Raw genomic sequence first — 25601 nt, 5'->3', positions numbered from 1 at the left:
GTTTAACTATTTAATAAATAAGATATCAAATATTAGAGTCTGAAAAATACTTTAAATAGCACTAAATACATTTTATTTGAAAATAACACACACAAAGCCTATAAAATAGCACCAATTAAAAAATTATTTTATATTTATGTTTGAATTTAGTTATATGATTTATGGTTTATTATTTAAGGGTAGAATGAGATTAAGGTTAAAATAGAGTAATTTAGACTCCTTTTCAAATTAATGCTATCTTGATTTTCTATCATTAGCTGATATATTTTAAAAAGTGTTATTTTGAAGATTTGCCTTATTAATTTTATCAATTTGGGTTTTATGTTTTATTGCTAAATTTTCACCGGAATTTTTGGAAAAAAAAAAAATATATATATATATATATATACAAAAAAATTTGTTCCCCTAACATTTTTACTATATTTTCACATGGTTTTAAATAGTAGTCATTGGGTCTTTTTGTTTTTATTGCAGGGGGAAGAGAGAAAAAAAAAACATGAAAAAACCAAAATTTTCAAATCTTTTTAACTCTTAGATCTTGGTAATCAAAACAAGTCGGAAAAAAGAACGACTTCACCCTAATTAGCGCTTCTCAAGATGGCCACACAGCAAGTTTTAGATCCAGTTTTGCTTTAACAATAATTGTATTGATCATACAATTAGAACTCCGCAGAAAGGGTGTGATCATACCAGCACTAATACACCGGATCCTATTAGAACTTTGCAGTAAAACGTATTTGGATGAGAGTAGTATTAAGATGGATGACCTCCCGGAAAGTCCTCGTGTACCCCTTTAAAAATAATAATAATAATAATTGTATTGATGTCATTTCCTTCTCATTTGTGGCAGATTGGGAAGAGAAATAATATTATGTTGTGATTCGGATTCGTTGGGTTTTCATAGCCTAGTTTACTTCTTTATAAAGCCTATTTTCCTCGAATTTATCTCACTTGGTTTAGGTGATTGTTTAACAAAGAGCCTAGTCTCAAATGAAGTCTTTCGTTTCTTTAGTTCTCTGATGGACTTATTTTTGGATGCTTAACACTCGCCGGTACAATAAGGATTCTCCTCCCAGTTTTATGACCTTGTTGTCGTTGTTGCAGAGTCTCTAGCCTTATTGGTTGCACAAGCTGTAGTCACTCTTATATGCATTTTTAAACTTATCTACAAGTCAAACTGTTCATTCATCTTTTTAGTTGGTCAATTAATGTTCATTGGATCTTATTCACTATTTGATCTCTTATCCTCTCTTTTGATGAGTTAGTTTCTCATCTTGTATCTGGTCTTGCATTTCTATGGCAAAGATTGTAGCTGGTTATTATTTTTATTTTTTAAACATTTCCTCTTCTGATAGAGTGTAAAACTTTTGCAGTGAAGTATTGTTTGTATAAAAATAATCTTGTAATCGTATGAATTGTTGTCCCAAAAAAAGTAATCGTATGAATTGCAAAACTTAAAGGATATTGGTCAATTTATACTCAGAGGATATTACATATTGGTTTTCACGGTAGTTGACTTTTAAGTTGATCTATTGTAATCTAAGTATCCACTCCCATATTGAAAACCCAATAATTTTTCTAGAAAATATTATACCTGACCTTGTTGTATTTTTGACTTTTTTCTATTTCAGTTTAATGTTGACTTAATATCTGTAAAACATTTGTCAAAGCCATTCCATCGTGTCCTATATTATGGAAAGAAGAGTGTTTAAGTTTCAAAATAAAAAGTGTTTATTATGTTAATCCGACGGAACGGGACAGGGCCATCGATGACTTGTCATCAGAGCTTTTGCCAACTTCCGAGAGACACACGACTATGTCTATGTCCACCTTAGCTGAGAGTATTACACTAATAATTAAATTCACTCTCGCCTCTCTAGTGACACCACGTGATAAGCAGCGAGGCCACTGTCGGCTAGTGGCTGATAAATAATGTATTGTCTACGAGTTCCACGTTGGTTAACAGCGACCCTTTTTTTTTTAAACCATGGTTAACAGCTACTTCACCGGCTACTTTCTAAACAGTGCCCTCGTGTCGGTGATGCTTAAACGGTGCGTTGAGTTATGTAATGGAATAAACACCCAAGTTTCAACCAGAAATTTTCTCCATATACTAATTGGTAAACCTTGTCGATTACATTTTCTTCAACAATAAACAAGTTTTAAAAGTTTGACCAGAATACAAGTTTTAAAATACTAAATTTTAAATTCTATGCTAAAGCTCAAACTCTAAATTTTGAACTTTAACAAATAAATACTAATTCAAACGGCTTGAATAAGCTTTGTTACAAATCATAATTTAAACTTTTAATGCCTAATCTGTAAACAATAAATTTTACACCCAAATTGGCAATTAAGAGCATCTCCAACCCACTATGTTTCATACTCCAAAATGATGTCAGAGTAAAATTTTTATAAGTTGTGCGTAGAGCATGCAATTTCTATTTTTTTTTTGTCGTCAACTAATACCTATCTACCTAATAAAATGATAATGTTTTAAGTAATAAATCACTAAATTCTCTTAAATATTGATAAAGGATTAGTGAATCCAACCTGATTATTGTAGATATGTTATAGCAAGGAATTTCTAGCTAGACTCAAGTTGGAATTTAAACCCTAAATTTTGTATTAAAAGACCAATTAAAATGTTGTAAATAACCTAAAGAGACTATGATATGCTAAGCGATGAATGAATCTAAACTAACTAATTTATAATAAATCATTGTCGAAATAATACATATGAGAAGGAAAACCTAACCCTTTAAATGAATTAGAGAACCTAATCGCAATGTTTTAACTATCCAAAGAAAGAAAATAACTACCGATGCATTAACTACCCAACAAAGTTGCTATAAGCATTTCTGTTTGAGATTTTACGAGTTAACTATGGTCAATGCAAGTAGTAAATGTTCATATTTTTCATGTACAGTATGAAATTATCGCTTTTCCTGAATTTTACAGACTCATTAGAGGTGTAAAGAAGCATGGTAAATTTGATTTTGTTTACTATTAGGAGTAGAGAGAAAATAAATTAAACTAGCATTTAAAATGATTAGGAAACATAAATGTGTTCGCAAAACCAAGTAGTGGTATTCTAGTGATAATATTTTAGAGCTTGTGTACCATATCAATTCTGGTTTTAGTTTTTTCTAAGAATAAAAATATCACTAGTTGGCCAGTTTCGGTTTGGATTTCGGTCGAAGTAGTTTATCTAGTGGGCTGTAACAGATGATCGGTCCATTCTTGGTATTAATCGGAAGATATTATTAATTCGAATCAGACAGTGTAGTACGTTTTCGGAATAGTCTACTTTATAACCCTAATTACGTTCTTTACGAAACTGACCGGATCACTAAAATAATTTATCAACATAAATAAATAAATAAATGTGTTAGTATATGAGAGAAAATGCTTTTAGAAACTAGAAGGTTTAAACCGCATTAGTTATAAGCATTGAGTGAATACGGAACAAATGATGAGACCACTTAATTTGCCTATCTAAAAATAAGAAAATACTGCAATATTTGTTGCAGCTAATGATTGGTAGATTTGTTTTTGTATAACAGCTAAACGAGGTTCCATATGTTTCGTGCTTTTAGATGTAGAGAGAAATTTTAATCACGAAGAGATCAGTTGAGCAATTAAAATGAATCCGATTGAAATCTACAAGAGTTTTCTAAAACACAAACAGCACAATTGACATAATCATAACTTGTCCATTATTAATTTAGCTTTTTGGATTCTTATTCAGGATTATTCACTGAGTGCACAACACACATTTGCTTTAAGATGACCTTGGTACACTCTCAGTTCTTTTCCAGCTTCTATCGACCACAATTTAGCTATCATTGAGTGCACAACACACAATTGCTTTGTCATGACCTCGGTACACTCTCACTTCTTTTCCCTCTTCCATCGACCACAATCTAGCCGTCTTGTCCGATGATGCTGTGCAAATTACAGAATCAAAACCAGTTTAAAGACTCTTCTTACGTCTCGCACAAGTGTTCAAGTGGAGATCAGTACCTGTTAAAAGAAATTTTCCATCCACTGAGAAGGCGCAGTCCCAGACCCATCTCTGATGTCCTGTTAAATAAGATTGATGATTTTAAACTTGAGAATGAAATAGTGCGTTAAATACATGGAGATCATACCTGTTAAGACTTTAACTAGCGTGAAATTATCGATGTTCCAGATTTTGACAGTTTTATCAGAGGATGCAGTCACTAGATATCTGATTAACAAATATATATAATGTTAAGTGTTTCCAAGGACTGGAGAAAACTAAGAAAACGTTTTAAGAAAGGCATTACTTGTTATCAGGAGATATAACACATTTAAGGATCTGTCTATTATGAGCTTGAAGCTTACGAATGGGCTCAAATTCCGTTATCACCTGAAAAATAAGAAACATTATTTATCAATTTTTTAAAAATGTCCTGTCGGCTGATTTGGTCATCCCATTAAGAAATGCACTTATTGTTTCCTTAAGAACCACACCATACTGTCTGATCCGATTTTGGATTTTTTTTTTTAAATGTTTTCAACTAATGCCATAGATGATCAGATCGCATATGTATTACTAGGTAAACTGCATAGACCGAAGTCAAAGCTTACACTTCTAGTATAGCAGTGATTTCGTTTGAAGAAAAGCTCGAACTCAGGAGGAATTAAATTTTAAGTTGAATGCACAATTACAAACACAACTACTTCTTAAAACCTTAGGGAATGTAGACTTGTCGTGTATATGGGCATGGACAATGCAATTGGTTCTGTCCATGTTCGATTACCACTATAACACAAATAAACACTTGTATCCAACAGTTAAATGAGAAGAATACCTGATTTCCACGCAAGATGTTCCATGTATAACATGTGCCACCGTCGTTAGCAGCAACCAACATTGTCCCATCCCTCATAAACGATAAAGACCGTATAGCTGTATCAGGTTCTGGTACCTATACATAGTTACACAGCCGAGTGATTTATGAAATAATTTTTTGTAATCTTAATGTAACTATAGTATAAAGAAATGTACCAGTTCAATGGTACATGCATTCATTCTGGTATCCCATACACGTATAATTCCATCTTTGTCTCCAGATATCAATTCAGTCTGTACCATTTTACCAATTAGATAGTGTATAACACACATAATTCTCGTTACCTACTAAAGAAAGCTGATACATATATATTGCCAACAACACTTCACTAACACATATACGAGTTGGCTAGAGTTGATGTACCTGATTTGGGTGTAAAACAACTGTGTTAATTGGGGTAACACTTTCATGAGCGTGATATGCCTTTTGGCAATTCCGTTCGTACACCTCTGGTTGATTAGGAGACCTGCATTTCGGTTTACGAGTCAACAAAGTGTTGCTAAGAACATGCGTGTCCTTAATTAACATTGATTTCAGCTGAAAGAAAAACTGATTGTACCTCAAGTCCCAGATCCTAACTGTGCCATCCTCTGATCCTGAGTACATCGAATTGCTGTCAGCATGAAACCCAACGGCCGTAACATTGCTGGTGTGTGAAACAAAAGTCCTCACCTGAAGATGCTCACGTAAAACTCCATGTCCAAGAAACCAAGAACCACATTGAAATAAAGATAAAATAAAGGATATATATATATATATATATATACATGTGCATAATGGGAATTGATATCAAAGAGCCGTATATAAGGATTGCAAGCTGCTGCTAGATGACGCTTATCTGGGCTTATCTCGAGCTTGTTCACATGCTGAGGTTTATCTGGGTCTTCGTAGAGCTCTCTTTCAGGCTAAAATGAGAATGTTTCAGATAAAGTTAAAAATTTCAATATTATCAAAATATATATATATATAGAGAGAGAGAGAGACCAGAGCAGGACAGTTGATGGCACGGTAACAGTGAGTGGTTTCGGCTTCCCAGAATCGGATTGTACAATCATAGCTAGCAGTTGCGATAATAGCAGAAGGCTGATGACTCATTTTGCTAAATTTATTCTCCTTACAAGAATCTTCGTTATCGAAGAAGAAAACTTTTTTCTTGTTACAAAACTTTGTCAAATATGATTTATATGCTGAATTTCAGACAAAAGCATATTATATATATGCTAATTGAAACTATTACAAAATGTAATTTCTCCGTTACTGCGTTCAAATCTTATCTACAAGTGTAATCACAAAATCTATCAAATTGTTGAGGTGGATATGATAATTTCCACACAAAATATACAAAGGATCTTTAGTAGTAAAGAAAATCTTATACAAATTACTTCAAAAGATATACTTTCAAAACTACCTAATTTATATTGTTTTCTATAATTCCTAATGGAAAAAACCTTATTTTCTTTTGACTTACCTTTAGAATATCTTTGACTTAGAAGTTACACTTACAATCTGTTTTTCTTTTGATAATTTGGAAGTAACTAGCCTAACTGAATAATTTTTGAGGGTCTGTTTACCAGCGTTAAATAGATCCGGTTACTTGCAATAAAAATTAAATATATATATCGTCCAAGTACACAAGTTGATAAATCTAAGTTTGATATGTTTCGAACCCGAAGTGCTTAACAACACCTTTTTAAACCCTTCCGTACCGCTATAACGTTGTGTGGCTGACTTACAATCTGTTGGGGGGGGGGGGGGGGAATTACTAACAATCTTAGCCGGTGTTAAGCGAATACAAGAAATGGTGGGCTGGATCAGCTACAGAACAAAAGATAAAATTAAGAGGAAAAAACACTTTTCAAGAAGCTACCCGAGACCTTGGGATCCAGGTTACAGCAAAACACAATGGTTTTTATTAACCTAATAAAATGATCTTTCACTATTGATCCTCTAGTATTTGCGGTTTTGCATATATATTTAGATCACTGCAAAAAGAAGCTAGCGTTTTTAAGGAAACTTGAAACACAAGTTAGTTCCAAAGATATCAAACCATCTTATTGTAAACACTCTCAGGACATTGGATATAATAAGTCATCGGCATTTGTTCATCATTAACAAAAACAGAGCACATAGTCCACTTCCAGTGTTTTCAAGTTATCTACAAATCTATTATCATGCAAACGACCTAACCAAATGCTTGTAAACATATATTCTTCTCTCAGGCAATCTAGTGGTGGGAAGCAAGAGCTCAAGAATCGAATATGCCATTACTGCTGAAAATATAGAGGACAAGTCCACGTATCTGACTACTTAAACATAGAAGTAGGAATGTCAAGAGACATCCTTTGGTAAATCAATGAGATTCTATGAGAAAGGACATGTGCAAAAGTTTACAAGGCTGAAACTATGAAAAAGTAGTTCACAAGGACTTTCTATCTATAGCCACGAGGGACACTTTGTTTTCTTTAATCTGAAACAGAGAGACAATACTGCAACCTATACCAACGAGGGACACTGCCCAGAAGTTGAGGCGCTTCAGCAATCCCACGAACCTCTCCTTCACTCCTCTCCAAAGCAATCATTCTACACCAAACCTCCTTCGTTTCACCACTAACACCAACCTCTTCTTCCCACAAAAACGCCAACTTTCCATAGTATTCAGCCACTGCAACAGACCGCCGGTTGTTGAGATGAGTCAAACCATTAACCACTCTCCATAGCCTCATCTCAGAGTCAAACCACATCAACCCGAACCTAGCGTAATAAACGTAGAGCACATTGTTCATCACACAAGCACCCGTTCTACACAAAAATTCACCCTTAGTAGGACAATCTAAACTCTCACAAGACCCATCTCTAGTATCGTAGCACTTAATAGCATTGTCAGAAAAACGTGGCACACAAACTTTCCTGTTTAATGACACAGTTGCGGCGGCACTCCTCCACCAGTCTTGATCCTCGGGAACATGCGCTAGTTCCCACGTCTGCGTCTTCACGTCAAATGACTCCACGTTTATCTCATCATCTGATCTATAGACCCCCATAACGTACACCTTGCTTCCGACTACACCCACGCTTAGGTATATTCTAGCAGCTCTCGAACTAGGTCCTTGGCGAAACGTCCCGGTTCTTGAATCAAGAACCCACATGGTTGACGAAGGATAGACCGATCCACAGATAAAGAAAAGCTCAGGGCCTAGAGCGACGACGCAGGGTTGTTGCTCGGTCTGACAAGGAAACGTGAGGTCGATGGAGACGAAGTGGTTCTCTCTTGGGTTATTCTCAGCTCTGCGGAGAGTGAACCAGTGTGGGACCTGTCCTTTATTGGTTGTGGCGAGGAAGCAGATGAAGAGCGAGTCTCTGCGGCGGAGAGAGCGGATCTTGTGTATCTCCGGCGAACGAAGAAGAAGGCAGAAGTTCTTGGATACGCAAGAGAGGGTCGGGTGATAGCGTTTCGGCACGCGGGCTAGTATTTCCAAGACGATGTCGACGGGAAGCGAGGAAAACGACGACGACGGAGACATTGAGTGGTTGTTGTTTTGCGGCGGCTCGTCGGCTTTAGAGAGCGCCAGAGCGGCGAATGAATGAATACGTACGACTTCAGATATTTACTATTTTAGGAAAGTTTGACCCAAGTGAGTACGACTCTTTTATCTTTTTATACGACGAGACTATTGAACTTCGTATATGAGGACTAGCGGCAACTCGTTATGCGTCAGTATTTGTTACAAATTACAAAACAATTAAAAAGATTCACTATTTAGTTTGATATTATCCCTCACTTTCTTAAAGAATACATTTTTGGTACTGTGAGAAATGAATAATGTTCTTATATTATAAGAGAACTTTGTTTTTGTTTACTTTTCTTCTTTATAATATGTACAAGTATCTCATTTAGAGTAACTCTAGTATTTGTTTTAGTAAAGTTAACAAAATAAACTTTTGTCCCTCTCTATTAGAGTATTTGTTTAGCAAATGTTTTCTAAATACTCAAAATTATTTGCAAGTAACTCATAAATACTTGTAAGTAGAAGTAATAAACCCAACAAGTAAGTTACAAGTAACTCATTTTTAGCAAGTATTTGAAATAGTAAATAGGAAAATTGCACTCAATAGCATCCAAAAAACTATAATTTATTATCTAATCAACTGACCTACTTTCATAGATATATAATGTATTTTATATAATAATACATTTATGCTCTTATAAACAACCGCTTAAACGTGCTACTAAAATAAATGTGGTCTTTTGTTATTCACATATAACTATTAAAATAAACTTTTACTTGGTAATTTTGGAGAAAATTCATCTATTTCCTCTTAGATTTGGACGACTTTTGATTAACTTGTTTAAAATGTAAGTTTAATATTAATTCTATGTTGAATTTAAATTATTTTTCTATATCTTTTAATTATGGCAATAATTACATTCTCAATCTTTTATGGTAATAGTTATATACTTAACATTTTATATTTGATTTTTTAATTGAATTTTGTGTAGTAAATGTGTTAAACCGTGTGATGATGATTTTTTTTAAACGCTGATTTATTATGATATTACAACTATTAGGAACATTTTACACCGTGTGATGATGATTTAGTAAATAATGTATAGGGGATGGTGAACTTGATCGGCTACGCAATCAAAGATAAAATTAAGAGGAAAAAATATTTCAAGAAGCTATCCGAGATCTTGGGAGCTAGGTTATAGTAAAACACAATGGTCTTTATTAACCTAATAAAATGATCTTTCACTATTGTTCAACAATAACAACTGATCCTCTAGTATTTGCGGTTTTGCATTAATTAATATTCAGATCATTGCAAAAAGAAGCTAGCGTTTTTGAGGAAACTTGAAACACAAGTTAGTTCCTAAGATATTAAACCATCTTATTGTAAATACTTACAGGACATGTGATATAAGTCGTCAGCATTTGTTCATGATTAACAAAAACAGAGAATATAGTCCACTTCTAGTGTTTGCAAGTTGCAACCCCTATAGGTGAGAGAATCTACAAATCTATTATCATACAAAGTGCCTAACCAAATACTTGTAAACATATTCTTCTCTCAGGCACAGTCTAGTGGTAGTAGCAAGCAAGAGCTCAAGAATCGAATATGATACTACTGCTGAGAATATAGAGGACAAGTGCATGTATCTGAATACTTAAACATAGAAGTAGGAATGTCAAGAGACATGCATCCTTTGACTAATCAATGAGATTCTATGACAAAAGCCATTCGCAAAGTTAACAAAGCTATCAACAATGCAATGGTGGCATAGTTCTCATCTAAAGATTAGAGGGACATTTCCACTTTTTTTTTTTTTAAAAGCTATCAAACATGTTAGATTAAACTTGCACTAGTTGTACAAAAACCTTTTTTGATTTGAATAAATTTAACATTCTTTCAAAAAAAAATGTTTACAAAGCTGAAAACTATGACAAAGTAGTTCACAAGGACTTTCTATCTATAGCCACGAGGGACACTTTGTTGTCTTCAATCTGAAACAGAGAGACAATGCTGCAACCTATAGCCACGAGGGACACTGCCCAGAAGTTGAGGCGCTTCAGCAATCCCACGAACCTCTCCTTCACTCCTCTCCAAAGCAATCATTCTACACCAAACCTCTTTCGTTTCACCACCAACACCAACCTCTTCTTCCCACAAGAACGCCAACTTTCCATAGTATTCAGCCATTGCAACAGACTGAACCTTCTTGAGATGACTCAAACCACTAATCACTCTCCACAGCCTCATATCAGAGTCATACCACATCAACCCGAACCTAGCGTAATAAACGTAGAGCACATTGTTCATCACACAAGCACCCGTTCTACACAACAATTCACCCTTAGCAGGCAAACCTAAACTCTCACAAGACCCATCTCTAGTATCGTAGCACTTAATAGCATTGCCAGAAAAACGTAACGCACAAACTTTCCTTTTTAATGACACAGTCGCGGCCGCAGTCCACCACCACTCTTGATCCTCAGGAACAGGCGCTAGTTCCCACGTCTGCGTCTTCACGTCAAATGACTCCACGTGTATCTCGTCGTCTGATGTATAGATCCCGATCACGTACACCTTGCTTCCGACTACACCCGCGCTTCTGCATAACCTATTAGCTCTCGAACTAGGTCCTTGGCGAAACGTCCCGGTTCTTGAATCAAGAACCCACATGTTTGACGAAGGATAGAATGATGAACAGATAAAGAAAATCTCAGGTCCTATAGCGACGACGCAGGGTTCTTGATGGGTATGAGAAGGGAACACGAGGTCGATGGAGGCGAAGTGGTTCTCTTTCGGGTTATTCTCAGCTCTTCGGAGAGTGAACCATTGTGCATCCCTTTTGCCGAGGAAGCAGATGAAGAGTGAATCTCTGCTGAGGAGAGAGCGAATCTTGTGTATCTCCGGCGAACGAAGAAGACGGCAGAAGTTCTTGGAGACGCAAGAGAGGGTCGGGTGATAGCGTCTCGGCACGCGAGCTAGTATTTCCAAGACGATGTCGACGGGAAGCGAGGAAAACGACGACGACGGAGACATTGAGTGGTTGTTGTTTTGCGGCGGCTCGTCGGCTTTAGAGAGCGCCAGAGCGGCGAATGAATGAATACGTACGACTTCAGATATTTACTATTTTAGGAAAGTTTGACCCAAGTGAGTACGACTCTTTTATCTTTTTATACGACAAGACTATAGAACTTCGTATATTTAACTAGGGCTAGGACTAGCGGCAACTCGTTATGCGTCAGTATTTGTTACAAATTTCAAAACAATTAAAAAAATTCACTATTTAGTTTGATATTATCCCTCACTTTCTTAAAGAATACATTTTTGGTACTGTGAGAAATGAATAATGTTCTTATATTATAAGAGAACTTTGTTTTTGTTTACTTTTCTTCTTTATAATATGTACAAGTATCTCATTTAGAGTAACTCTAGTATTTGTTTTAGTAAAGTTAACAAAATAAACTTTTGTCCCTCTCTATTAGAGTATTTGTTTAGCAAATGTTTTCTAAATACTCAAAATTATTTGCAAGTAACTCATAAATACTTGTAAGTAGAAGTAATAAACCCAACAAGTAAGTTACAAGTAACTCATTTTTAGCAAGTATTTGAAATAGTAAATAGGAAAATTGCACTCAATAGCATCCAAAAAACTATAATTTATTATCTAATCAATTGACCTACTTTCATAGATATATAATGTATTTTATATAATAATACATTTATGCTCATATAAACAACCGCTTAAACGTGCTACTAAAATAAATGTGGTCTTTTGTTATTCACATATAACTAATAAACTTTTACTTGGTAATTTTGGAGAAAATTCATCCATTTCCTCTTAGATTTGGACGATTTTTGATTAACTTGTTTAAAATGTAAGTTTAATATTAATTCTATGTCGAATTTAAATTATTTTTCTATATCTTTTAATTATGGTAATAATTACATTCTCAATCTTTTATGGTAATGGTTATATACTTAACATTTTATATTTGATTTTTTAATTGAATTTTGTGTAGTAAATGTGTTAAACCGTGTAATGATGATTTGGTAAATAATGTATAGGGGATGGTGAACTTGATCGGCTACACAATCAAAGATAAAATTAAGAGGAAAAAATATTTCAAGAAGCTATCCGAGATCTTGGGAGCCAGGTTATAGTAAAACACAACGGTCTTTATTAACCTAATAAAATGATCTTTAGTATTTGCGGTTTTGCATTAATTAATATTCAGATCATTGCAAAAAGAAGCTAGCGTTTTTGAGGAAACTTGAAACACAAGTTAGTTCCTAAGATATTAAACCATCTTATTGTAAATACTTACAGGACATGTGATATAAGTCGTCAGCATTTGTTCATGATTAATAAAAACAGAGAATATAGTCCAGTTCTAGTGTTTGCAAGTTGCAACCCCTATAGGTGAGAGAACCTACAAATCTATTATCATACAAAGTGCCTAACCAAATACTTGTAAACATTTTTTCAAAAAAAAAAAAAAATACTTGTAATCATATTCTTCTCTGAGGCACAGTCTAGTGGTAGTAGCAAGCAAGAGCTCAAGAATCGAATATGATACTACTGCTGAGAATATAGAGGACAAGTGCATGTATCTGAATACTTAAACATAGAAGTAGGAATGTCAAGAGACATGCATCCTTTGACTAATCAATGAGATTCTATGACAAAAGCCATTCGCAAAGTTTACAAAGCTATCAACAATGCAATGGTGGCATAGTTCTCATCTAGAGATTAGAGGGACCTTTCCATTTTTTTTTTTTAAAGCTATCAAACATGTTAGATTAAACTTGCACTAGTTGTATACAAAAGTCTTTTTTTGATTTGAATAAATTTAACATTCTTTCAAAAAAAAAAAAAAGTTTACAAAGCTGAAAACTATGACAAAGTAGTTCACAAGGACTTTCTATCTATAGCCACGAGGGATACTTTGTTGTCTTCAATCTGAAACAGAGAGACAATGCTGCAACCTATAGCCACGAGGGACACTCCCCAGAAGTTGAGGCGCTTCAGCAATCCCACGAACCTCTCCTTCTCTCCTCTCCAACGCAATCATTCTACACCAAACCTCCTTCGTTTCACCAACAACACCAATCTCATCTTCCCACAAAAACGCCATTTTTCCATAATACTCCGCCATTGCAACAGATCGAACCTTGTTTAGGTGACTCAAACCACTAACCACTCTCCATAGCCTCATCTCAGAGTCAAACCACATCAACCCCAACCTAGCGTAGTAAACGTAGAGCACATTGTTCATCACACAAGCACCCGTTCTACACAACAATTTACCCTCAGTAGGCAAACCTAAACTCTCACAAGACCCATCTCTAGGATCGTAGCACTTAAGACGAGCATTGTCAGAAAAATTGAACGCACAAACTTTCCTGTTTAACGACGCAATTGCGACCGCACTCCACCACCACCCTTGATCGTCAGGAACATCCGCTAGTTCCCACGTCTGCGTCTTCACGTCAAATGACTCCACGTTTATCTCGTCGTCTGATGTATAGATCCCGATCACGTACACCTTGCTTCCGACTACACACGCGCTTCTGCATAACCTATCACCTCTCGAACTAGGTCCTTGGCGAAACGTCAAAGTTCTTGAATCAAGAACCCACATGGTTGACGAAGGGTGGAATGATCCAAAGAAAAGCTCAGGGCCTATAGCGACGACGACGCATGGTTCTTGCTTGGTATGAGAAGGGAACACGAGGTCGATGGAGGAGAAGTGGTTCTCCGTCGGGTTGTTCTCAGCTCTTCGGAGAGTGAACCATTGTGCATCTGTTTTCTCGACGAAGCAGATGAAGAGTGAGTCTTTGCGGAGGAGAGAGCGAATCTTGTGTATCTCCGCCGGCGAACGAAGAAGACGGTTGAAGTTCTTGGAGACGCAAGAGAGGATCGGGTGAGAACGTTTCGGCACGCGGGCGAAGATTTCCAAGACGATGTCGATGGGAAGTGAGGAAAACGACGACGGCGACATTGAGTGGTTGTTGTTTTGCGGTTGCTCGTCGGCGTTAAAGAGCGCCAGAGCGGCGAATGAATGAATATGGATTTAGATATTTACTATTTTAGGGAAGTTTGACCCAATGAATAGGGAACGACTCTTTATCTTTTTTATACGACGAGACTAGAACTTTGTATTAACTAGGGCTAGGACTAGGGACAACTCGTTACTTCTGTTATACTCGTTATGCGTCAGTATTTGTTTCAAAATTTCAAACAAACTCATTGTTATCAAGTCGGATATCAAGTGGTACAATTAAGAAATTTGTAAGTACAAAACAATTAAAAAGTATTTTAAAAAATTCACTATTTAGTTTGATATTGTCCCTTACTTTTTTTTTTTTTTGCTTTTAATTGCTTTGTACTCACAAATTTCTTAATTGTACCACTTGATATCCAAAATTTTTAGGTCTGTGTTATCATTGTCTCTTACTTTCTTAAAGTATACATTTTTGTTATTGTGAGAAAAAATAATGTTCTTATATTAAAAAATATTGTTTTTATAATATATACAAATATTTCAGGTAGAGTAATTTCGTATTTCTTTTAATAAAGTAAACAAAGTAAATTTTTGTCTATTTGTATTGGAGTATTATTTATCAAATGATTTCTAAATACTTGAAATAATTACTTGCAAGTAACTCATAAGTACATAGCTAAGTTACAAAAAAAAACTCATGAGTACTTGTAAGTAGAAGTAATAAACCGAACAAATAAGTTACAAGTAACTCAGTTTGACAAGTACTCGAAATAACAAATATATTTTTAATAATCAAGTAAAAATTTAAATTTTATTATTTGTATAAGACAAGTTAAATATCAAAAATAAGTAAAATAAAAAGTACAAGTATTGAGTTTTTGTCCAGCCCTAAAACTATTACAAATTAATTATTTTCCAGCGATAATCTACATTTTTAGTTTCACAAATCATAATCACTGTTTAAATAGATGAAAGTGTTTTCTGACAATCGTTAAAAGTTGGCTATTCCAACTTTTTGTTTTCATGGTTGAAGAAATACATTGGATTCTAAACCGGAGAATATCTATAGTGCTTATTTAGAATAAGGTCAATGTAATACAACAAGAGAATTTGGTAATTATGATGTGACAAAGATTTAAAGCTCAACAAGAATATCAATGGAGTTGGTACTATGTTGATAAAGAAGACCTTAGAAAGAAAATCAGCAATCTACTGTTGCTTTTGCTAATTTTTATTATGATATTTACTAATGTGTAGTTTCAGTATTGTATTTGCATCATCTTTTCATACCTACGAGCAACTCCAATAGAGCAATGTTGCCAGAGTCATCTCTTTGTACTGCTGGTCTGTATTCCAGAAACGTATCCGACCTTGAGTCCCTCTCCAACGATGAATGAAATCTTTCGGTGTGTAAGGAAAGAATTGAATAGCTTAATTTTTTTTATTGGGTTGAACGCCAAATGGGCCAACTATTGATGACAAAGAAATCATTTTTCTTTGTTCAAGAAAATCATTAAGTGTTAGAATTTTGAAGGCAAATTTCACGGAAAAATTCCTGAAAAATACGCAGATTGATTTTTTTTTGCTAAAATAATACACGAACTTTTTACGTTTCCCAATTAATGCACAGACTAAATTTGGTTACCCGTTAAATACATCAATTTTTAAAATTCGTAGGTTTTACACTTCAGATTAAAAATATTAACTCTGGTTAACCGAGAATTAAGACGATGTTAAAGAGTTAACTGAGCACGTGATATGTCTTTCGACATAAGACGACGTTAAAGATTTAACAGTGTTAACTCTGGTTAACAATGCTCGTTAACCAGACATATCATGTGCTCAGTTAACTCTTTAACGTCGTCTTAATTCTCTGTTAACAAGAGTTAACACTGTTAAATCTGAGATATAAAACTTATGAATTTCAAAAGTTGATGTATTTAACAGGTAACCAAATTTAGTCTGTGTATTAATTGGGGAACGTAAAAAGTTCGTGTATTATTTTAGCAAAAGAAATTCGGTCTGTGTATTTTTCGGGAATTTTCCCCAAATTTCACTCACTCTTTATAAAACTGTTTAATTTTTATTTACCCCCATAGTTCAACATTTTAAACGCAAAGTTGTCACCTTTAGAGATTGTCTGAAAGTTGTACGTTTATAACTCTGTCAGCTTCCCAGTGATGGATGCTCCTGTTCCACCTTCGTCACATACTCTCTTAGAACTCTGCACTAATCTCCTGCAAAGCCCTCCCAAGTCCAATAATGCTCGTTTCACAGCTCAACTGGTCCATTGCCGCGTCATCAAATCGGGTCTCTTCTTCAGCGTCTACCTCATCAACAATCTAATGAACGCCTACTCAAAAACCGGCTACGCTCTCCACGCACGCAAACTGTTCGACGAAATGCCTCTGAGAACTGCTTTCTCATGGAACACAGTTCTCTCTGCCTACGGGAAACAAGGAGACATGGACTCCACATCTGCGTTCTTCGATCGAATGCCTCTTAAGGACTCTGTCTCGTGGACCACGATGATCGTAGGGTTCAAGAAGATTGGTCAGTATCGAAACGCTGTGAGAACTATGGGGGAGATGATGAAGGAAGGTGTTGAACCGACGCAGTTCACGCTCACGAATGTTCTTGCGTCGGTCTCTGCAACTGGGTGTTTGGGAACAGGTAGAAAGGTTCATACTTTCATCGTCGAGCTTGGTCTTTCCAGTAACGTGTCGGTTTCGAACTCGCTGCTTAGTATGTATGCGAAATGTGGTGATCCAGTGATGGCAAGAGTTGTTTTTGATAGAATGGTGGTTAGAGACGTATCGAGCTGGAACGCTATGATTGCGTTGCACATGCAGGTTGGTCAGGTTGAGCTTGCTACGGCACAGTTCGAGCAGATGGCTGAGCGAGATATCGTCACTTGGAACTCTATGATCGCTGGTTACAATCAGCGAGGGTATGATCTCAGAGCTTTGGATATGTTTTCAAAGATGATGAGAGAGTCTCTGTTGCCGCCGGATAGGTTCACTCTGTCGAGTGTTTTATCTGCTTGTGCCAATCTTGAGAAACTTTCTGTTGGGAAGCAGATTCATTCTCGTATTGTTGCAACAGGATTTGATGTCTCTGGTATTGTGTTAAACGCTATGATCTCTATGTACTCGAGGTGTGGAGGGGTTGGGACTGCGAGAAGACTCATTGAACAGAGAGGCACCGCTGATCTCAAGATCGAAGGTTTTACAGCTTTGCTTGATGGGTACATCAAGCTTGGAGATATGAACCAAGCTAAGGTTATATTTGATTCGTTGAAAGATCGTGATGTAGTTGCGTGGACCGCTATGATTGTCGGATACGAGCAACACGGTTTGTATGGCGAAGCTATAAACCTTTTCAGGTCAATGGTTGGAGAAGGGCAGAGACCAAACAGCTACACGCTTGCAGCAATGTTAAGTGTAGCTTCAAGCTTAGCATCATTGGGTCACGGAAAGCAGATCCATGGGAGTGCTGTGAAGTCAGGGGAAGTGTATTCGGTTTCTGTGAGCAATGCGTTGATAACGATGTATGCGAAGGCAGGTAGCATTACATCTGCAAGGCGGGCGTTTGAGTTGATACGCTGCGAAAGGGATACAGTATCTTGGACGTCTATGATTATCGCTTTGGGACAGCACGGTCACGCAGAGGAAGCACTTGAGCTCTTTGAGACAATGCTGACGGAAAGACTAAGACCTGATCACATAACGTATGTTGGTGTTTTCTCCGCTTGTATTCACGCTGGTTTGGTCAAAGAAGGGCGTCAGTACTTCGACATGATGAAGAACGTGGATAAGATTAAACCTACTCTTAGCCACTACGCTTGTATGGTGGACCTGTTTGGACGTGCTGGTTTATTGCAGGAAGCGTATGAGTTCATCGAAAAGATGCCGGTTGAGGCGGATGTAGTGACGTGGGGCTCACTGCTTTCTGCTTGCAGGGTTCACAAAAACGTTGATCTTGGGAAAATCGCAGCAGAGAGATTGCTTCTAATCGAGCCAGAGAACAGCGGAGCATACTCAGCCTTGGCTAACTTATACTCAGCTTGTGGTAAATGGGACGAAGCTGCGAAGATAAGAAAGTCCATGAAAGATGGGAGAGTGAAAAAGGAACAAGGTTTTAGCTGGATTGAAGTGAAGCATAAAGTCCATGTCTTTGGAGTCGAAGATGGGATACATCCACAGAAGAAGGAGATCTACATAACCATGAAGAAATTATGGGACGAGATCAAGAAAATGGGTCATATTCCAGACACTGCTTCTGTACTACACGACCTGGAAGAAGAGGTTAAAGAGCAGATTCTGAGGCACCACAGTGAGAAACTGGCAATAGCTTTTGGGCTAATCAGCACACCGGATAAAACCACGTTAAGGATCATGAAGAATCTCAGAGTGTGTAATGATTGCCATACGGCTATAAAGTATATCTCCAAGCTTGTGGGAAGGGAGATAATAGTGAGAGACACTACAAGGTTTCACCATTTCAAAAATGGGTTTTGTTCTTGCCGGGACTACTGGTGATCTAACTTAGAGCCACACTGTAGAATACTTACTGAACAACACCAAACCGTAGAGATTTAGGTATGGCTTGTTTTTGAGGGAAACCAACAAAAAGGTTTACTCTTTATTGCTTTATTTGTTATAATGCTATGTAAGTTCCATCATCATTGAGGATCAGAATATGACGACATGGCATGTGTGATCATGGTTGGTTAAAGGAGAAGGATAATATGAACGATGGAGATGTTTTTTTGGGAAAGAATCAAAGAGAGAAAGTAATTGGAACTGAGAACAATTAAAAAGAAAGAAAGTGAAGATGAAGAAGAAGAGAATATGTTCCTTTCGTTACAAAAAAGCTTTTCTAGTTTTCTTAACCAATTGACTAAGATTATAATACATTTAGTTATAGATAGAGAGATACATACAAGAGAAGATCTTGGTCGGCATAATATGAATGACATAACAGAGAGAACCCACACTTGTTTGGCTTACGTGGCAGGTTCGGGCATGTCAACTTGAAGATGAATCACATAAGAGTTTCCTGCCCGTTGTGCCCGGAGGATACGTAGTAACAACTACGGGCAGGTTCGCACACTCTCTCTCTTCTCTCTATATCTGAGTTTCTGAAAACCCTTCATTGATCACACAAATCTCAAAACACTCTTTCATTCATGAACAGAGCTTATCTCTTCTAGTCTCTCTTTCCTTTTTCTTCCGGTACGTTCTTCCCCTCGTTGTCTCTGTTTCTTGTTTTGAACTTAAATGTTTTTTTTCTGTTAACATGTTCTGTTTTGTATGTTTTGAAAAATTCCAGAACTTTTGTGTTTCTCTCTCCTCTCTGTGTTATAATTGTTCCAGGCATACTCTTTCTACATTTATGTTATGTTACTGACAGATCTAACGATTTCATTAAACAACAGAGCTAGCTAACAAAAAAGGGACATAACATAATGGAGTGGGAGGAACAAGGTTTGAGGATGTCCTTAGTGCTTGATAGCGCTTCGGTGCTAATGCTCACCGCTTCGGCTCTAACGGCTACTGTGCTTTCCTCTATACTAGAGCTCCTCTCTCAGGCAAGTCTCTCTCTCTGTCTTTACCGAACTTTTTTACATTTCTGTTACTTATTAACAAAATTTTTTATAGTTTGTTTTTTTGTAACTGGATTTTTTATAGTTCTATAAAAGGATTTAAGTATTCTCGGTCGCAATGAACCAACTTTTTTTGATAAATTAAATAAATATATTTACTTGGTTTAAAATCAAATAAATAATTGATTTGATGAAAACGATAATTTCTTGTATATGATGGGTTCATGTATTTATCGTTTCACACAAAATGAAAACTGTATGTACAAAACTATCTTGACCGACTTCAAGCGTTGGAATGGGTGGTTGGAAAAAATAAATAAAATTAATTTAATATTGGGAGGGTGTATTATAATAGCTATATTAGTTGAGGACGGTTGCTTTAATGAGCAGAATATATGAAGATAAATTATTAGAGAAATATATACATTGTGGGGTCTAATAAATATCAAAAAGGTATATTCCATATATTATGCTGCTTCTAGATAATCTTTTTAGTGCTAAAAGAAGAAGAAAGCCCATGACCCAGTTCAGCATTTTTCAGCCCAGTTAAGAATATTATTTGTTTGTTTTGATTAAACTGGGGTATGAAACTGCAGGTGGCTGCCTTGAAGGGTGATGTTAAAGAGAACGGAGACGAGGTTGTTGATGCAGAGGAAGGCAATGGAAACAATGAAGACGGTGATAGTGGTGATGATGATGGAGGGGAAGGGGAAGAGGAAGAAGGTGGTGATGCAGAAGAAGTAAAGGAGACAAAGAAAGGATCTGCAAGTGGTCCTGGTGAGAATGGTGAAGCTGGAGATGACGATGACGATGAACCTGAACAGGGTGACGACGGTGATGATGATGATGACAATGGGAACAATGATGATGATGATGATGAGGAAGAGGAGGATGAAGATGGTGGGGAAGAAGATGAAGAAGAGGTGGAGGAAGAAGAAGAGGAAGAGGAAGAAGATGAGGAGGAAGAGGCGCTACAGCCACCAAAGAAGAGGAAGAAGTAAACAACCCAACCACGCTTTGATCTTCTAACATTTTAGATTCAAAAAATCAAAAACTTCTTGTGGGTTTCTACCTGAAGAGAATCTTAAGGCATCACCAGCTTCTTTGGCTTTCCACTGTAATCTCTGTTGTTCCATGAATCAAAAAGACCTTTGTTTACTGTGTACCATTGCAGTTGAAGCTCCTTTGTTCATCAGTCAATTTTAGATATCATATATGCATATCTATCTAAGGTTATCAAATATATAAAACAATTTCAAGGGTTCAATTTAGCTTATCATAAAGTATTAAAAAAGAAATTTCAACCCTGTGAAGTCCGCTCACTTTGATCGAACAATGCAAACATAACAAAAAAAAAAAGCTTGGTCATCTGAGAACCAAGAACACACATGCATACACAAAAACGGCTTTATAGAAGACAACAATGATTGCACAGAGGTCGTATTGTTCAACGAATGATCACAACACAGAATTAGTTGAGTAACAGAACAGACTGTCTATCAAACTGCATCGGACAAAAGTTAAACTAAATGGAAGATAAAAAAAAAAGAAAACATACAATAAAACCGAAAAAAAGAAATACTGACTTGATGTAAATATCAATAAAAGACAAAGTGAAACAGAAGAAACGGAGATGGGAGAAAGACATGTAAAATAGAAACCACAGAACCCGCATGTTTTTATCATTCTCATGCTCAGCTCACATCATCTGCAAAGTTTTGAGTTCAAGAAAACAAACCAAACATCAAAAACATAAGCCGAAAAAAAAAACAACAGATGGAAAACCAAAATGAAAACACAAGAAACCAAACATCAAAATTATATTTAAGAAAAAAAAACTAGAGAGGCTAAAAACCATGAATCAGAAACAGCAAGAGAAGCTCATGCTAAAGCTTTACTGTTTATTCCAAGACATTAATACCAAAACCAGATGAGTGGAGTGATAGTGAACGATCAGATTAAAACTCAGTGCAAGACCAAAAACCAAAATAAGCCAATAAATAAAAAAAAACAAAATATGCATCTGAATGAAAACAAAGCTCAACAACAACTTACACCCCCGCCGCCTCCATCACCAATCTTACACAACCAATAGAGAAAGTGAAATGAAATGGCACAAACAAAAATTATAAAACCAGAAAACTGTAAAGAGATAAAAAAAAAAGAAGCAAAAACCAAACTGTATGAAAAAATAAAGAAAACAAAAGTCTTGGTGTGCCACATCATCTTGAAGACTCCAAGTAAGATTCATTTGCTAAACTACCTTCCTTAACAACCTAAATTAAGTATTCACTCCTAAGCCTAACAAGTAACAACAACAACACTAAGAGGTTACAAGTAAGCGTACCATTAATAGTTTGAGTAGCCATTAAACGAGCCACCACCAGCATCCGAATCTTTACCACTCCCTCTTTTCCCGATGGTCTCCGGATCAGAATAAGCAGTAGGAGGAAGACTCTGACCTCCTCCAAAGTAAGGCCCGAGTGCTGACAAACCAGGATCACCAACAATCCCACCCATCTGACCCAACGCACTAGCCAACATCGGATACATGTATCCTCCACCAGCTGCTGCAGCTGCTAAACCTGGATTCCCCATCATACCACCTCCGTAAACCGGATGGTACTGGTTCCCCATCATAAACGGCGACGCAGCCATCCCACCACCACCGTTAAACACCTGCTGCTGTTGTTGCTGAGACTGAGACTGTCCCAAACTTATCTTCACCGGACCAGCAGTGGCCATGTCTTGCCCCTTCCCAGGCCCCATCGCAGCTAGCTGGCACGTCGCTGTTCTGTTGAGAATCCTCTTCTTGGGCTCCTTGAGAGCCTCTTTAGCTCCTCTCCTCGACTTGAACGTAACGAACCCGAAGCCTTTGGCTTTACCAGTGACCTTGTCTATAACGACGGTGCACTCCTCGATCTCTCCGTATCCTCCGAAGACGGCGAAGAGAGCGTCGCGAGTCGTCTCCCAGGGAAGGCCGTAGACGAAGATTTTCCTGTGGGTGACGTCGCGGTCGGCGGCTTCGAGGACGGCGGAGTAGATGGAGGAGCCGATCTGGGAAGAGGCGGAGCAGATTAGGTCGACTAGCTGTTCCTTGGAGTAGGGCTGGAGAAGCTCCCGGAGCTCTTCCGGGTCGAATTCTTCTTGGTCCGATTCGGAGTCGGTGGAGTCGGAGCTTGAGCTGGAAGGCGTCGTGGAGGATTCGGGTTGATCGATCTTCTGCTTCTTGGTGTTGGAGGATTTGGTTTTGACGGATTTGCGCTTCTTAGATTTGTCTAGGGTTTTCGGCATTGCGGAACAGAAGGAAAGAAAGTCTGTTTTGTCGGTTAATTAGTTCGATTATCCGCTCTCGCTCTCTATACAGACATATATGTTTCATGTTTATGACGGCTACGGACACGTCTTTAGTAACCTCTATCGCGCTTTTTTTAACTCGCTTTTGCGTTTCCATGTTAAAATTAGCAGCGGCCAATCGCAATTTGTAAACGCTAAATTTGTAGTATCGGTTTTCGAGACACATTGGATCCAGTCAACTGAGGCTACAAATGATAAATGCAATTAAAATGGTACTCCCTCTGTTTTTATTTGTAAATAGTTTTAGCTAAAAGTGTGAATATTAAAAAAAATTTACTTTTGGAAAAATAGCATTTAATTTAATACATAAATTCAGTCAATAATAAATAGGTATGAATTATTTGATTGGTCACATAATATGTAATAAATGTAAAAAATGCTTTGGATTATGTAAATATCTTATTTTTGTGAAACAAATACTTTTTGCTAAAACTACTTACATATTAAAACAGAGGGAGTATCAAACACATCGGTGTTTTGAAACACAAGTAGTGTAAATGTATATTTTCCCTTCAATCAAACCTATTTTAATATTTTTTTTCCTTTGGAATTAATTTTGCCAAAATAAACTAAAAACACTATCCAAAAAAAATTCATTAATGAATTAAAAAAAAATTACTCAATATAAACTACAAAACTCTTTTGTTTAGAAATGTTATATTAAAAATTATTTAAATAGGTAAATTTAAGATATAAATTATCACTCATACAAATAAATATTTATTCATACAAATAAATATTTATTTTGCAAAAAAAAGAAGTAAAAACAAATGAAAGGAAACAATGAGAGGAGTCCAAAGGTATAATTTTGCAGATCTCTTATCTGTAATATTCATACTCAATACTTTCATTCCTAATATCCATCTTGATTATGGTTTTTAAGCCAACTGATTCAAAATTAAATCTAAACGCCATTAGTGATAATTATTTGAGAAACTACATTATTTTTAATAGTAAAAAAAAACTTTAATTAGCTATTAAATTTACGAGTCGCATCACAACTACACAGTTACTTGTTTAAGGGGGGTGTATTCAACCGAGAGTTTCAGGTGATTTGTATTAAAATGACAAATCCAGTGTTATTCAAACATGAATTTCAAACATTCATTTAAAATCCACTGTTATTGAACTTGACATTTTGTAAAGTACTCTGAAATCCACTGTTATTGAAAATATTTTAAGTTGTGGGATTTTAAAGTTTTGAGGTGATTTTAGGGTGTTTGGGTGGAGTTTCTTAGTTAAAAATATTAAGACTCAAATCCCATTATTTTAGATGATATTCTAGAGTAGTTTAACAAAAATCACCTAAATCTCTGCAACTTATTAAAATCATCTAAGTGGGGGTTATTGGTTGTAGTATTTTGATGAATTCAGGAATTTTTTTTGGATTTAGAAATTTTGATAAATCCATTGATTTTAAAATCAAATATATAGATTTCAGAATCAATGGTATAGATTTCAGAATCAAAATAACTAGATTATCTTAAATCAGTCAAATTATAATGTATAGAATTGACATGATACAATTTGTATCTTACGAAGATACCATTTGAAAGTGAACTAAATTTATTTTCAATGCTTTTGCTCGTCACCTCATGAGAACTACAACTTAAATAATGAGAACTACTTGTACAAAAGTCAAAAGTACAATATACAAGGACAGAACGTCAGAACCAAAAAAATAGTAGTAACATAACTGCTTCGTATATGAAGGAGTAATCAAAATAATAATAATAAATAATTTCAGTTCTGTAATAAAATAAATATAAAAACTATAATATGTGTTTAGCATTTTGTATATTATGATAACATAAAATCTGTCCACATTTCTGTAGCTATTGTCGCTCTCATTTGATTGGCTTGTTCTCTTTGTTGATCTTGAGTTGCAAAAATTTCTTCATCGTTGTTATTAACTTCTCGAAGTTTTTGCACGTCATCAGAATCTTTTTCTTCAGGAAAAATATCTGTTCGACAGAACTTTCGAAGAAAGTTATGTAGACCAGCACACGCAAGTACTATTTCTGTTTGTGTCTTATAAGGAAAAGGAGGTGCAGACTTAAATATTAGAAATCGAGATTTGAATATACCGAAAATTCTCTCGATAACATTCCTCAGAGAAGCATGACGATGATTGAACAACTCTTTGTCATTTTGTGGAGTAGAATCTTGACCAGAAAACTCTTGTAGATGATATCGAACACCACGATATGGAGCCAAAAAGTTGCGACGATTTGCGAAACC

The 25601-nt window shown here is 36.1% G+C and overlaps 7 protein-coding genes and 1 pseudogene across 7 annotated transcripts; 3 read left to right on the top strand and 5 right to left on the bottom strand.

Annotated features, from left to right (window-relative positions):
• The first annotated feature begins 676 nt into the window (after positions 1–676).
• On the top strand, positions 677–792 carry LOC130497367 (5S ribosomal RNA; annotated as a pseudogene).
• A 2866-nt stretch (positions 793–3658) lies between these two features.
• LOC108810833 (target of rapamycin complex subunit LST8-1) lies at positions 3659–6129 on the bottom strand. Its single transcript, XM_018582907.2, has 10 exons — positions 5868–6129; positions 5651–5788; positions 5443–5555; positions 5247–5349; positions 5039–5116; positions 4842–4958; positions 4314–4396; positions 4155–4234; positions 4027–4086; positions 3659–3948 (listed from the first exon to the last, which is right to left on the bottom strand). Exons 1-10 carry the CDS (start codon positions 5976–5978, stop codon positions 3839–3841), a joined length of 993 nt encoding a protein of 330 aa, XP_018438409.1. The 5' UTR covers positions 5979–6129; the 3' UTR covers positions 3659–3838.
• A 1004-nt stretch (positions 6130–7133) lies between these two features.
• LOC108810523 (F-box/kelch-repeat protein At2g44700) lies at positions 7134–8542 on the bottom strand. Its single transcript, XM_018582630.2, has one exon. The coding sequence runs from the start codon at positions 8402–8404 to the stop codon at positions 7346–7348; it is 1059 nt and encodes a 352-aa protein (XP_018438132.2). The 5' UTR covers positions 8405–8542; the 3' UTR covers positions 7134–7345.
• A 1806-nt stretch (positions 8543–10348) lies between these two features.
• Positions 10349–11546, bottom strand: LOC108810720 (F-box/kelch-repeat protein At2g44700). Its single transcript, XM_018582810.2, has one exon. The coding sequence runs from the start codon at positions 11424–11426 to the stop codon at positions 10380–10382; it is 1047 nt and encodes a 348-aa protein (XP_018438312.2). The 5' UTR covers positions 11427–11546; the 3' UTR covers positions 10349–10379.
• Positions 11547–13206: 1660 nt separating this feature from the next.
• LOC108810541 (F-box/kelch-repeat protein At2g44700-like) lies at positions 13207–14555 on the bottom strand. Its single transcript, XM_018582648.2, has one exon. It carries the CDS (start codon positions 14390–14392, stop codon positions 13346–13348), a length of 1047 nt encoding a protein of 348 aa, XP_018438150.1. The 5' UTR covers positions 14393–14555; the 3' UTR covers positions 13207–13345.
• A 1690-nt stretch (positions 14556–16245) lies between these two features.
• On the top strand, positions 16246–19500 carry LOC108812500 (pentatricopeptide repeat-containing protein At2g22070). The gene is made up of 2 exons (XM_018584778.2): positions 16246–18996; positions 19415–19500. The coding sequence occupies exon 1, from the start codon at positions 16576–16578 to the stop codon at positions 18934–18936; it is 2361 nt and encodes a 786-aa protein (XP_018440280.1). The 5' UTR covers positions 16246–16575; the 3' UTR covers positions 18937–18996; positions 19415–19500.
• A 349-nt stretch (positions 19501–19849) lies between these two features.
• On the top strand, positions 19850–21161 carry LOC130496049 (uncharacterized). Its single transcript, XM_056987793.1, has 2 exons — positions 19850–19983; positions 20595–21161. The coding sequence occupies exons 1-2, from the start codon at positions 19866–19868 to the stop codon at positions 21002–21004; spliced, it is 528 nt and encodes a 175-aa protein (XP_056843773.1). The 5' UTR covers positions 19850–19865; the 3' UTR covers positions 21005–21161.
• Positions 21162–21396: 235 nt separating this feature from the next.
• On the bottom strand, positions 21397–23377 carry LOC108812528 (UBP1-associated proteins 1A). The gene is made up of 2 exons (XM_018584809.2): positions 22351–23377; positions 21397–21711 (listed from the first exon to the last, which is right to left on the bottom strand). Exon 1 carries the CDS (start codon positions 23295–23297, stop codon positions 22353–22355), a length of 945 nt encoding a protein of 314 aa, XP_018440311.1. The 5' UTR covers positions 23298–23377; the 3' UTR covers positions 21397–21711; positions 22351–22352.
• Positions 23378–25601: the final 2224 nt, after the last annotated feature.

Source organism: Raphanus sativus, chromosome 6 (genome assembly GCF_000801105.2).
Source record: "Raphanus sativus cultivar WK10039 chromosome 6, ASM80110v3, whole genome shotgun sequence".
Lineage (NCBI taxonomy): Eukaryota > Viridiplantae > Streptophyta > Magnoliopsida > Brassicales > Brassicaceae > Raphanus > Raphanus sativus.
The sequence above is the reverse complement of the archived record's forward strand: the minus strand, read 5'-3'. Positions and strand labels throughout refer to the sequence as shown.

Bases quoted from the DNA above. Each gene is read 5' to 3' on its own strand.
- LOC108810523 (XM_018582630.2), bottom strand. From the start codon at position 8,404: ATGTCTCCGTCGTCGTCGTTTTCCTCGCTTCCCGTCGACATCGTCTTG.
- LOC108810833 (XM_018582907.2), bottom strand. From the start codon at position 5,978: ATGAGTCATCAGCCTTCTGCTATTATCGCAACTGCTAGCTATGATTGT. The intron at 5,117-5,246 runs GTACATCAACTC...AAAATGGTACAG, and splicing joins TTGTTTTACACCCAAATCAG to ACTGAATTGATATCTGGAGA. The intron at 4,397-4,841 runs GTATTCTTCTCA...CTTATTTTTCAG, and splicing joins ACATCTTGCGTGGAAATCAG to GTGATAACGGAATTTGAGCC.
- LOC108810541 (XM_018582648.2), bottom strand. From the start codon at position 14,392: ATGTCGCCGTCGTCGTTTTCCTCACTTCCCATCGACATCGTCTTGGAA.
- LOC108812500 (XM_018584778.2), top strand. From the start codon at position 16,576: ATGGATGCTCCTGTTCCACCTTCGTCACATACTCTCTTAGAACTCTGC.
- LOC108812528 (XM_018584809.2), bottom strand. From the start codon at position 23,297: ATGCCGAAAACCCTAGACAAATCTAAGAAGCGCAAATCCGTCAAAACC.
- LOC130496049 (XM_056987793.1), top strand. From the start codon at position 19,866: ATGGAGTGGGAGGAACAAGGTTTGAGGATGTCCTTAGTGCTTGATAGC. The intron at 19,984-20,594 runs CTCAGGCAAGTC...GGGGTATGAAAC, and splicing joins CTCTATACTAGAGCTCCTCT to TGCAGGTGGCTGCCTTGAAG.
- LOC108810720 (XM_018582810.2), bottom strand. From the start codon at position 11,426: ATGTCTCCGTCGTCGTCGTTTTCCTCGCTTCCCGTCGACATCGTCTTG.